The sequence below is a fragment of the Catharus ustulatus genome, chromosome 3 (assembly GCF_009819885.2).
Source record: "Catharus ustulatus isolate bCatUst1 chromosome 3, bCatUst1.pri.v2, whole genome shotgun sequence".
In the NCBI taxonomy this organism is placed as follows: domain Eukaryota; kingdom Metazoa; phylum Chordata; class Aves; order Passeriformes; family Turdidae; genus Catharus; species Catharus ustulatus.
In genome coordinates, this window is record NC_046223.1 from 60,386,932 (window position 1) to 60,400,878 (window position 13,947).

The following is a 13,947-nucleotide window of genomic DNA, read 5'->3' on the forward strand; positions in this document are numbered from 1 at the left end:
TATTTGTCTTTCTTCAGTCAGTTCATATGTATGTTTTTTACTGGAGCACAACTTTCCAAGTATGTAGCAGAAATAAGTGAAGAAGGTTATTAAGAAAAATGCTTGAACTGCAGGTCAGCAATACAAATTTAGATGTATTGCAAAAATTTACCCAAGAATAAGGTCCATAAAATGGCTTGGAATTCTTTCCATGGTAATTAGTTAAGATTAGAGAATAAAATATACAGTTCTTTCTGTATCTTGTTTTCTGAAAAGATCCCTGCATTATTCTAATGAAAGACTCTTACATTTTAATGGCCCAAACTGTAAGTAGGTTGGAATTTGAATAATGATAATTTATTTCTTGCTTTAAAATTAATGACATTTTGAGGCACATTGAGATTGTTTGACACACTCTGATTCATGCAAGACTTTGGATCCCACATTCCTTAAGGGTCGACTCAAAAGAGGGCTCCTTGCAAGGATAGCCATTGTAACATTAGCTTTTCTGGTCAGAGTGTTAGACTAAACCTCTGTGCTATCGGAACAAAGTGACTGTGGGAATCCTCTGTATAAAACCTTTCTGACTGATACAAAGAATAACTACAAGAAAACTCATGTGAAGAGAACATAATAGAAGATAATGTTGGAGGAGGAAAGCCTGTGATATACAAACCAAAGCAACCTTTAGCTCAGTAGTGTGACCTTTTCTTCCTATGCCAACAGACTGGAGGTGTCATTAAAACCACAACTGCTGTGCCCCCAAGTTTTATGTTCTGTTTGCATCCTGGCTCCATGTCATCTTCTCTCCTGCTCCATGGACAGCCTGCCCCTTTGTACCACGATATCACTGACTTCAGACTGGTTTCTTGTTCATATCAGAAACTGGTAGACAAAGTTAACTAATAACCAAGCATTTTTTATTAGAACTACTAGCCAGGGATGGTCCTGAACTCTCAAAAAAAAGATGAACATAAATGCTGCTTAATGCTTAGCAGCTCTGTAGATGGACATCCTAAAGGTGCAGCTGTCATTCAGAGGTATCTTTAACACTACCAAGATCTTCGGAGAGGTGGAAAGGCAGGAAGCAACACAGTCATCAGGAGGGAATTTAGAGTCTTTCTTCATTATCTTGGCCCTGACACTTCTCTTTTAGCTCCTGCATTTCAGTTTGACAGTATCTCCCCAATGCATACTATCAGGAGTTATGATGCATGTGGTGGAGATCAGAGATGTATATTTTTGATAAGGAGATTGTGAGATTCGATTCACCCTGTCTGTCAGAAAGAATATACATTATTGTCCATTCTTTCCTAAGCCTATGGTGTCCATGCATGCATCTTACACCAGCTCCCTGTGCGAGGAAGAAGTCTCATTTCAGATCCAAAAGTTCCTTTATCCATGTCTCTTTTTTTGTGCTGCAGTTTTTTTGTTGTTTTTGTACAGTGATAAGAGAGCAAAGGTGACTGCTCTGAGATATCTTGCTTGGACGAAATAAATTATTTCCTTCTCTATTTAAGATTAATTAAGAAATGTTGAAGGGAAAGAAGGTCAGGGCTACTCTGAGATAGTTCATTCCATTCCCCAATTATTCCATATACACTAAGCCTGAAAGAACTGTAATTAGATATCAGACAAGCCTGATGAGGTTCTCTTTCTGTGCAGTTCCAAGCAGGCTGGCAGTCCTCCAGCAGTTAAATATATAAATAAATTCATCTTCTTCTCACCAAATTTCTTCTGTCCATCATACCTCTCCCTTTTTTCTCTCCAAGAGCCAACCAACCTGGACCTTTCCCATATAGTAACCTGTGTGCTGAATAGGCCCATACAGAACTGAAGGGAGAGATTGCTGCTTTTCCATTGAAAGCTGCTAGAGATTCAGCCTAACAATGTGCTTTATGGAGATCTTGGAGTAACTTGTGTGAGCCTTAGGAAACTTCAGCTGCTTCTTCACCCAAATATCTTTGCACACCTGTGTGTTTATGTGAGATCCAGACAACCACACTGGGTTTCTCCAGCGTAGGTGTGCCACCTAAAAATTGGTTCATTTGCCCTAGCAGATGAATCAATTGTAGGTGTGCCATATGCCCAGGCACTCTGCCAGTGAGAGAAATGATTCACAGAGATGGAAAGGAGCTGAGATTGGTGCATTTGCTGCTTTTCCAAGTGTTGTCTTTAGTGAAGAAGTTACTGGCCAAGCCCACAATGCTAGACCATCATCTGACTTCCCATATTTCACGGTCACATTACTAGGAAAACTATTCAGTCCACTTGAAAACCTATGTGTCTCAGGTATTTTCTCCTTCTACTTGTCTTCTTCAATTTCTGTTAGCTTTCTCCATTTTACTTGTTTTCTGACACAGTAATTTATGTTTGTGACTAGGAGTCCTGTAAAAGGATTTGCACACCACATTGAAACCATGCAAATTATCCTACCTGCAGGATATTTTTAACATTTTCTCTGAGGTCATAATTGTTGTTTAACCTGTTTGGCATTGAACCCTCAAAATATCTTGGCATTCTCTGAGGAAAAATGTGTTAGCTTTCAGTAGCTTTTGCCCGAAATGACTTCAGAATATTTATTTTTTATTTGCAAGTCTTAAGCAAAAGAAAATCCACACATAAGCAAGCATATGGAATAAAAGACTCAAAACAAGCTGCCTCCATTACAGTCTTCCCAAAACCAACAACCTACACATGTGGGAGACTCCAACCCACAAGCTGATAAGTCAGCATTGGTGACTTACACTTCAGCTCGTGTTTCTAAAACAAAGCTCTTTATTGCCGTCATCTTGTAAATAAAGTGAAGACCACAAGGATTAAAAGTGCTGGGTAATATGTTTCTTGTATGTGTGAGTGTGCCTCTGGAAAAGTACTAAGCTAATAAAGGAAATAATGTAAACGGCAGAAAGAAAGCTTCCCTTGTTTCATACTTCTTGAGTGTGTCTGGTTTTCATCTGTTACTATGTTTTTCACTTAAGAACACTTATTTCTTTAATACATATGAATGACTGGTTTTGACTGATAGTTTGCAAATGTGGCTTTACTCTGATTAACTGTACTTTTTGTCTGTACTTAGCCCTTTTTAAAACCATATTTCTCAAGCTATTTTAAAGCAGGAGGGAAAACAACACGTGGAGCAATTTATTGAAATGCCAGGCAGGTTTGACAGGTGCAGGAGAAATTGCTTAGTTTCACAAATTGAAACAGCTGCAGTTTTATAGGTGATGAAATTGCTATGGGATGGGGTTTCAGATTTGTTAGTTCATCTTGTGTTTGCTGTTTTGTTTTTGAAGCATTGAGTCACTTCCCCCTCTCCAAGGAGGACTCATAACACCTATTTCTCAAATGGAGGAGGCATCTAGTCATCACAGAGTGATGGGAAGCTTGGTAAAATTCAAACAGATTCCAGGGTAGATTGAAATGTAAGGAGAAAATAATAGTTTCCTCCTCATGGGATTATAAATAAATGTTGCTTGTAGCTTTTGGAGCAGAAAATACTATAAACAATTGGTCTACCTTTCAGATAGCCTGAGCTAAGATTTCATTATGTATCTCTAAAGAATATCATGCACATAAAATTTTGAATCATTAACCAACAAATTTTAACCTCAAAAGAGTCTCCTGTATCAAGGAGGTTAATTTTCAGTCTGTGCAATTGCTAGACAGCAATGTATGTTTTATTTTCAAATTATTCAGGACCATATGTTCTCCTACAGTGACAGAGCATGTATCAAGTGGTCTGCTTTCCATAAGTTCATTTTATCATCCTCGTCTCACTATGGAATAGTGATAAAAATAAGTGATGAAAATCAGTGAATGATCTTATAAGAATTGGTCACATTTGGCAGTGAATTAATTTGTCAAAACACTTGAACTATAAATCCTCCTCCTAGCTTAAATCCCTGCTGATGAAGGTGTTTTAAGTCATAAAATTTTGTATGGTTCAGAATAAAATAATCTTTGAGATCCTGATGGAAATTTATTAGTGTTTTGCACGCTGCATCTCAGCTGGGATGCCATTTAAAAATGGCTAATTTGAGTGATGCAGAATTTCTGTTTCTTCTCAAACAATCTTCTTGGAAAAGGCTAATCCGTCATTAGAAAAAGCTAGGAAAATAAATGGTGGATATTTTCCTGAAAGATATTCCTTTGAGCAAACACATTGCGTTGGACTTTAAGCAACCTGGTCAAGTAGAAGGTGTCCTTGCCCATGGCAGAGGGCTGAGATCTAAGGGATCTTTAAGGTTCTTTCCAACCCAAACCTATTCTGTGATTCTATTATTCAATGTCTCCTTTGGCTTGGAACAGAAAAGCAAAGACCTTTGCCTGGTCTGTGTTACCCAGTCTGATGGACGGCAGGAGCACCCCAGAGTGCTCAAGCAGGGCTTGACCAAGGCTGTGGCAGCCTCTCCCATGGCACTGCCACGCCACACCACACATGGGCCTGCACGGGCTGCTGAAGTCCCTGCTGCCAGGTTCCACCCCAGCCTTGCCTGGCAAGGGAGCTGATCTCCAAAAAATTACTGTCCTCTTTCACTGGGGGCCCCTCTGGGAGTACTGCAGTTTTCTAAGGTGTATGTATATGTGGTCTGTCTCACAGCTCTGTGAATGTTTTGGCATGTCTGTCACAAGGGCCAGAAGGACCAGACATCCTAAATCAGCTTGTCTAGTGGTCCTGTTTGCTTTAAAGATTGACAAAAAATTAGGATGCTGTACAAAGTTATATAACAAATTAGAAGGGTCACCTTCTGCCGAATCAAAAGGAGATTAGTGGAGTGTCAAGCTCAGATTTGAAATAGGAAAGTTATTAATTTCAAGCCACACAAAATATGCTTCCCTGCTCTGACAGTATGAAGCTTTTGAATAGTTAAGGATGACTATTGAATGGGACTTGGTGCTGTAACCAGTCATCCATAGTGTTCTGCCACTGCAGTCATTATTCTTGCACTGCAGTTAAACTTTATAATGCTGGGCTATTTCAGCCCAGATTACTGAAGGATACAAAATGACAATTGCACCAGGAAACTGAGATGGAGAAAAAATACACTGAGGTATCTTTGTTTTGCCTGGAATTTTTTCATCCACCTACCTTTTCTTCCCATTCACATCCAAGCATGCATTCCCTGGCTCCTGTGCCTGGATCAGATGCTCACAGTACCCTGCCGACTGATTTGAGGCTTTGACTGATAGATGTGGGATGTGGTGTTTATCAGAGCAGGAGCTAAAATAAGCATTGACTAGGTTTACTGACAATTGGCTTTGCTCACATAAAACAGAGAATAGAGAAGAGAAGGTACCAGCAAGCAGCCTCGGACTGTTTGGATGGGATTTCGGGTTGTATTGTTCATGTTGTTTTTATTTGATCTAGATGAAAAGCACTTTTAACTTGGTAGCCTGGAAAGATTGCACTTGCACATACACAATAAACCCCATTTTGTTTTGTTTTCCACTTTGACATAATACGCAGAGGGTGTTTATACACCAGAAGGGACAATGAATCTATTGTCTCATCTCATGTAGTAACAAGTGCCATCAGTGCTTGCAATTGATCCAAGAGCTCTTACCTGATTCCAACACATCAGTTATTTATTTATTCACAGAGAAAAGAATCCCATGACACTAACAATTGCTATCAAGGACAACATGGGAGGATGCGAGAGAGGAAAATCCTAAGTGGTGCCTATTTGATTTAGATTTTTTTGGTGCCACATTACAAAAAAAATCAGTGTAAGGGTACAGCAAAATTTAATTTAGCTATTAATGTGGGATGTGGGTTTTACAAACTTTCTCCTCCATTACTGGAGCTGGCAAGAGCTTCCCCATTTACTGGAACAGGGAAATCACCCAGGCAGTTTGCTGTGTGCCCATTAACACTAGTTATTTGCAACACTGGTGTGCCTAAATTTTCTGCTGCTCTTCATGTTTTGACTTTCATGATTTACAACTTGTTCAGCAGAAATATTTAAACCCATATTTAGAGGATTCCAAATTCCTTGAGTCATTTTGGTACCCATCAACTTTTGGGATTAGTGCCTGGATGTAGTCACATGTTGACTTTTTTTTTCTTCTGTGGCCTGGAGACATGTCTTTCACACTTAAGATCAGAAAAATATGCCTTATTTACTTGATGTGTTAACATTGCAAGTGATGGCAACAACAAATACTGAAAATTTTGCTGTGCCTTGCCTTGGATAGATCTGATTTCTGCCAGATGCTGAATATTCCCTGCAATACCAATGTGTGCTGGGGCTCCTGTGAGGATCATTGTAATTCCCTGCACTTCTCCACCCTGAGCTGTGGCCAATTTGTCCTTCCCCAGATGCCCCTCGCATGCAGGTGACCTTTCTCCTGGCACAGCTGGAGGACTGAGCTCTCCATGAATCCAGACCATGTACATCCATGCTTGGACAGAAACAATGTGCTCTGCTATTGGGCCTCCGTCTGCTTTTTAGCCAGCAACTTCTCGGTTTTGCAGGGAAAGCAGCAAACGATGACTATGCAGAGAGTTGCCCTTCACTTTCCCTTTTAAAATAGAATGTGATTATTAATCAACAAAGTGATGTGTTTCAGGGATCTGCAGGGAAAAAAAATAGCTCGAGGTGACTTGACAAACTGCTTCTTTTGCTGTGCCACATTTCCCATGGGACATGACAAATTAAATGTCAGAGTCAGCTAGAGAGTAGTGCTAGATCTCAGTCGGGGCATTAATCAGCCTGCCTCTCGTTTACCACTTTCCACTTAAGTAGATGACTGTATACAGTTTGAACAATGGAGCTTTTCATTCCCTAATCTCCCTAATTGTAATTTAAATAGGTTTCCTGACAGTCGCCCTCAAGACTGCAGGGGAGATGATTCCAAGAGCTCCGTGTCCACTTCGGGTTTACATAATGGATGAAAATTCAAATCCTTGTCCAGGGTGAAATTAGATAACGTCAGGAAAAGGAAAGAGGGGATCGGATGAACAGCAACTGGAGAAGGAGAAGTGTGCATTTGATATGGGAAAGAGGCAGAACTCAAACACAGGCACATACACTGACCTAGATCACAGTCGAGGCTTTTGGTATTGGCCAGTAGAGAAAAGAATATCCAGAGACTTTGAAATTCAACATGCAGAGTAAAGGAGCTGGCTAAGAGCCAAAATAACCCATAACTGATGCAAACAAACTTTCATGAAGAATGGACATTAAAGTACAGAAAAGTTCAAGGGCACAGAGTGGTTTATTCCAATTTCCAACGAAAAAAAAAAGAAAAAAAAGTCCCAAAAAAACCCTGTCCAAAGTTTCAGAGGGAGAAAATGCTGCTGTACAGAGCACGTGGTTGGACTGGTTGTCAGATTACATTTGATACTATTGTGTTGATGGGTGTGATGTTTCACTGAGAGCTACCTCATAATACTGGGCCTCCAAGCAGTTTTTTTCAGTTTCCCTCAAGCCATTCCATCATTCAGTTTACGCTCAGTCCTCAGTAAATGTCTGCAATTTTAAACATCTAATGGCCTATCAAATTTGTCTATAAACTTATGTCTTTTTTCTTTCACACAAATATTACTCCAGGATGTGTATCTTCCCACCCTATTGCCAAATCCTACTAAAATCCATGGTCTATATCAGACACTGGGGCTTAGTGCAATGGAGTGACTGCCACATCCACAAAGGGCCTAATCCTGCAAGACATTATGTCCCTGCATAACCTGCCTTTTCTTCTCCTGTTTATGCATCAGTTGTGAAGGTCAAGTGCTCAGCTGTGAAGCCAGAAAAGAAGCTTGTCTTGTCCTGAGAAGGACCAAGTTTTTCAGAGTCTCTAGAAAGAGGGAGGATTCTCCAGGATGGTCACTGGTGCCACCAGCACCTTTTTTCTTCTGAGGAAGAACCACATCCACATTAGCAGCAGCCCCAGAGACCAGGCTGGTGTTTCTCTCATGGAAAATATTGCTCATGATTGCAGTGATGGGGGCTGGCTTATGGGTAACCGATTAAAGTGTAAAATGTGCTGAGTCGACTGATGCCATTGACAACTGAGCCATATGAAATTAAAAACTTTATCTCTTTGTAATTACATAACAGGAAAAACCAGGAGTGAAAAAAATCCTGGAACTTGGCAAATCTCATTTAATCACATCTGGCAATTTTCAAGTCTGAGATTATCTCTGTTGGATATCATGTTTTTAGAAGGTAAAGCAAACAAAGAATCTTGAGCAAACAAGGTGCACAAAATAAAGAGCCTTTAAAAAAATACTTGTGCACCTTTCAGCAATGCTACAGACCATGCTTGGGAAAAGGGTATTTAGAGCTGCTCTCTAACAATAGTCACGTTTCAAGTTAGTTTGGGATTAGTGAAACATGTCGACATATTAGAACGGTGCACAACACTCCTTTGAACTCACTTTTCTTGAAAGAATAGGGAATATTTTCATCAATTTTGTTTGTTGTCATTGTAAGAAATGCCAGAAATACCAAACAACTTTGACTAGTTCCAAAGCTCCTTTGGTGGTCCAACAAAACCACCAATGGAAAAAAATTCTAAAATGTGTCACGGTGGAGAAGTGTTTATTCCCAGTCATGAAAATCTGTGAGTGTGAAGTTTCAAATAATTTATTCTATCTCAATAATAAATAATAATAACAAAGTAAAAATGTCATTTGACTTGAACATGTGAAATTTTTGATTTTGAAGAAGTTGAAATTATTTGCTTTGACAACCTCAAAACAAAAGTACAGAAGTCGTCAGAGGAAGTTTAGAAGTGGATTGCTTCCTGCAGTTGGGAGCAGGCTCTGGTTTATTTACTGGTATTGGATATCATGATAAGAACAACAAAAGTAATATATTTGAATAATAAAATATTTACAGTGCCATGAAGAATTATGCACTGAGCACATTGGTATTTGAGCTCTGGGGAGATCTTACAGCACTTTCAGGTACCTGAAGGGGTCCTACAGGAATTCTAAAGGGAGACTTCTTACAAGGGCATGTAGTAACAGGAGAAGGAGTGAATTCAAACATAAAGAGGTTAAAATTAGGTATTAGCAAGAAAATTTTCAGTATGATGGTGGTGAGGCTCTGGAACAGATTGCCCAGAGAATTATGAATGCCCCATCCCTGGAAGTGCTCAAGGTCAGGCTGGATGGGCCTGGAGCAAGCCGGTTTTATGGAAGGTGTCCCTGCTCACAACAGGAAGATTGGCACTAGATGATTTTTAAGGTCCCCTCCAACTCAAATCATTCCATGGTCATATAATGCTCTAAGTGGCAAACTGTCATCTGCTACTTGTTAATCTCAATTTGTCAAACCCAAGAAACTTCTTTCAAATTCTTTTTATTTTTGTGGAATTCAGTGTAGGAGTTTTTTTAGTGGAAGTGAATTCAAAAGAAATGAACCTTTTGCACTTTGAATCCTTTAGTGACATTTAAGATAGCCCAAGTCAAACAGAGCTATAGATCTAAGGCACTTGCTAATGGAAATGTAAATATTAAAACCTCAAAAAAATCTTTGAAGTCTATTAAGGTTAAAGCTAGACAAAAGCCTATAGTGTAGACTTAAAATTCAGTGACTAATATATATACATAACATTTCAATAAACTTAACTGAAGCCTTCTGAAAAATAATATATAATGTACAAGCATCAATAGAAACCCAAGACCTGCATAGCAATGGACAGGGAAATTGGTTTTCTTCCAAAGTCTGATCTTGACCTTGCTGCTGTGAAGTTGCTGCCAATTCTTATTTTTAAATCAGTATTTTCAATGCTTTTGGACATGGATATGTGTTGAAAGTCAGTGGTGAATCATCACATTTCCTACACTCTTCTGTGCATTTTACTCTCTGTTATCTATGAGTTTCAAAATTAAAATATAGGGTTTGTCTGCAAAGGCATACTGAGGGGCATTGGTCTGAATTAGCTGAAGGAGTGAATTAGAGGAGTTGAATGACATTAAAGTCCTCCTGAACCTCTCAATTCAGAATAAAACCTGAAATTTTAACTTAGATAAACAGAGCACATGGCTGCAGAACAAATGAAATCTGCCATAATTCCGCACCAAGCTGTCCACACGAGGGCTGGGCGCGTTTGTCCATTCGCGCATTCAGCATCCACGCAGCTTGTGAGTGACTGCAGAGCGAACTTTAGCACATGCATGTAGGCAGGCCCCAGGAGCAGACTGACATGCCAGGCCTTGGCACCGCTCCTTGGCAGCCTCAGCAGCCCAGCCCAGCCCAGCCCAGCCCAGCGTGGCTCCCCGCGGGCGGCTGCCAGGCAGGTCTGGGCGCGTGGGCAGGCACCAAGGGCCCTGGCTCGGCGCCTCACGCAGGGGCAAAGGCTTCAGACGAGAGGAAAACAACTTCCCTGGGCTTAGCCATGCGGGCCTTGGGTTCCTATTGGTGTTTGTTGATTATGTACTACTGTTCAGAGTGACTCAGTAAAGTTTATTGAAATGCTAAGTGTGTCTTGCTGAGTCAGCATGGCGTCCTGGACTGAGCAGACGTGGCTGGATGTACACGAACCTGGACTTTGTCCCACCTAATGAAGAAAAGCTATTTTTAAAGCTCTCCTCTGGCAATGCACTTGTTGGTGTGCTAACCTATCTGAACTTTTTCCAACCATTAAAAAAAAAATTAATCCTGCTGGTCCATTCAATCTCAAAGCTGGGTGCTCCTGATTTTTTTCGCCTTAGTTTCCTCAAAACTCTGCTTCATTCTACAAAACAACAATATGACCAGAGAAGTATTCATGATCATGCCTATTTTTCATCTCTCAGTACAGGTGATAATGTATAAATAATATGGACCTATCATGTGAAAACTTTGGTTTAGCCCAACATTTTTGAACAGCAATAAAAAAAAAAAAAAATTAAAAAAAAAAAAAGATGTGTATCTGACTTAAGAGCAGGAGTTACCTTGAAATAAATAATAAACAAGGAAAAATTCTTTAGAATTCAGCATGAACTCAGGAGCCACTTGCTGTTGCTAGAGAGAGAAATTCCATCTACACTCTGGTATGTGCAGCTTCATAAAATGCACTCTGTGTTTCTTTCCCTCATCATTAAAGCAGTGGTGGTTAATTTTCAATTTATGATCATTATACTGCAGAATGTGTATTTCATTGCCATTAAAAGCTACAGCTACAAGATCATTCAATACCAATAGATTCTGGTATATGAGAAGTAGCCAGTTCACATTTTGAATGCTTCTTCATACACAGAGAAACACAAGACGGTGAAAAAACAGGTGAAGTTACAATAGGAATGATTGTTTAACTCTATCACTGCAAATATAATGAATTTGATATCACAAAACCAAACATCATAGGGTCTTTGTGAAACCTTAAATCCACATTCACATGTGAATTCCATATGCAATTGAGAAGTCTAAAGCAAAAGACTGGCCTATGTTTCCTGAACTTTTAAGGAAAACTGAACCTGCAGCTCATTGCAGTCCCGGTCCTTTCCACTACCAGTTTGGTTCTTTATTCATGCGCATTTCTGCACTGTGTGCACCCATAGCGAAATGACTGAAGTTGCAGGATTTCGAGGAAGAAAGGCTGAACCAGGTCAGAAAACACTTAACTGATCACTAGGTATAACTTTAAAAGGACAAATTCAACAGACAGTTACTTCTTTCAGAATCACATTAAACATATTGAATGTTTCCTGTAATAAAACTACACTGGGAAATCAAGCACGGTTTTTGTTTTCTTTTTACCGTGAATATAATTATTATTTTCAGCACACCAAAATCTGAAATTAGATCAAGACATATAACCATGCAAAAAAAAAAAAAAAATTAAAAATCTGCCTGTTTTAAAAGATCAGTTTCAATATATATTTGTTGAAATCAAATCTGAAAAAAATAATCCCTCCCTCCTACAACTTCAGCCCATCAACCTGAAGCTAAATCGGTCTGGATATTTTGTGGAGATGCTCCAGAGCATGGAAGTAGAGGGTAATAATATCCACACAAACTGACACTAAAAAAATATAAATGGGGAATGTGCTGGAGAGTGGCTCATTTGCCCACAGAAAGGAATCTGTTTGCTTGGTTTCCATAGAGAGAAAAGAGAAATTTTCCTATTCTTGAGATTTCCGGCAGGTCAGCTCAGCAGGCGCTTTGCTCATGGAGGAGTCACCAGCAGAAGGCCAGTTAGAGATGCTTCATTCTGTTTGTTTATTGTACGTGATCCTGGTTACCAGTTGCTGTGATATAGACTGCCACTGTTAATCAAGCACTTGTCATCCTGCTCATGACTAATGTAACATAAAATGTTTCTTTTTTTCCTGATGTAAAACATCCTCAAATGGCAAATATTACCTCCTAATGAAGAATGGAGGTGCTGAGGCTGAGGACACCAAGATCACAGAGCAAAGAGATTGCATCCTGTCAACTAGAGGACAGTTGGCTGTCAGCCCTGGCTGTCTCAGCCTTCTCCCTCCAGGCTGGGAGAGTGTGTCCTGAGACATCCCTATCCATCCTTTGCATTCAAATGACAGAGATCTGATCAGATTCAGTGCAAATACACCACAGCTCACATAGTGGTCCTTCTGCTTTCACAATGCAAAATAACTTGGAAAAAGAGCACAGAAAAGTCTGTCACTTCTCACTTCTTGGAAAATCCATTACTTTTGATTCACATGGCAGAAAAAAGACAGTCACAGAAGTGAAAGGAAGAGCAAAGAAAGTGCACAAGGCTGACATCATGCCTTGCCAGTGCAATGTATTATGCTCACAACCAGTGTCCTTCCTACTGTAGTGCACTGGGTCCTAGCTGGGAAGCTGCAGAGATGAGGAGTAGGCAGGGGAACACAGGTTAGAGGAGGCAGGGTCAAAATTTGGGGCAGGTCAGCAAGAGAAACTGACTCTTGAATAGAGTGATAGGAAGCACAGAAAAGCTTGAGGTAGTTTATGAAGTCAGAGATGATACAGCAGATATTGCTGTTGAAAGAAAGGACTGCTGAAAGCAAGTCTTACCATTCTATTCCGGCAAAACCAGTCTGCTTTTTCTCATGGGGAAATTGAGCTTTTTAGGCTAGGAGTACTTGCTTTGGGTAGTTATTGATCTCTTCTTAGCAGTCTACTGTGTATTTCAATGTATTTATAAAGTCATTATTTTGTAGATAAACTTATGGCAGACTTGCACGAAGCAGCAAAAAATTCTCAGCATAAAGAACCTGTCTATGATGATGTGCGCACTCACTCTGACTTCGCCTGGTACTTTTTCCTGCAGAAAATTGATCCTGATCCTCATAACTGATTATTTTTCCCAGTCCATGCTACTGTCCTCGTTGGAAACCCTGTTGTGCCATCCCAACAGCTGTAAAGAGAGTCCATAATCTCCTCCTGTGTTGGCAGGTACGAAGGTGGATTAAGAGCCCGATGGTCAACGTTGAAAAGCATCCACATGCCAGCCTCAAATACCCGGGGTCCACTGTGATGAATTTACCTGCAGGGGATTCAGAGCTGGAGCCTCCACTGTGCCAGACCTGCCTGAGTGACCACCCTTTCCAGCGAGGGATTGCCCCTCAGGAGGCCGAGTCCTGCTCCTGGGAGAGCCAGAGAAACAGTAAAGTAAGCCACTCTTTGCTCCCCACAAGCTTTTTTACGTGTTTTGTACTGAAAACAGGTCTGTACTTACAATGGACCTGTATTTATGAGATGGTGTACCCCTGGAAGAGGAGGGATGTTCCAAAACCTGAAACTCTGCTGACCAAGATGTGTTGTGCACATCTGGGCTCTGCTTTCTACCTTAAAATTTGGTACCCATGGAAAACAAAAGACTCTTCACTACAGTGCTGTGATGTACAGTATTTGAACAGATTACCAGTAATAATAAATACTATTCCCCTGTTTTACAGGAACTGGGGTGAAGATAGGTGGTATTATCTTTCCAAGATAAGGAAAAGGACTCAGACTTGCTATTTTTTTCCCCTCTGTCCTACAAGTAAAAGACCACACTGCATCCCCTCTACCTCAAAAACCA

The 13,947-nt window shown here is 40.2% G+C and overlaps 1 protein-coding gene across 1 annotated transcript in view; it reads left to right on the forward strand.

Moving 5' to 3' along the window:
* SGK1 (serum/glucocorticoid regulated kinase 1) overlaps nucleotides 1-13,947 on the forward strand; it is a 70,547-nt gene that overhangs the window by 9,785 nt on the left and 46,815 nt on the right. Inside the window, exon 2 of the mRNA XM_033055276.2 lies at nucleotides 13,320-13,535. Coding sequence (XP_032911167.1) covers nucleotides 13,320-13,535 — 216 coding nt within the window. The remainder of the gene's footprint in view (nucleotides 1-13,319; nucleotides 13,536-13,947) is intronic.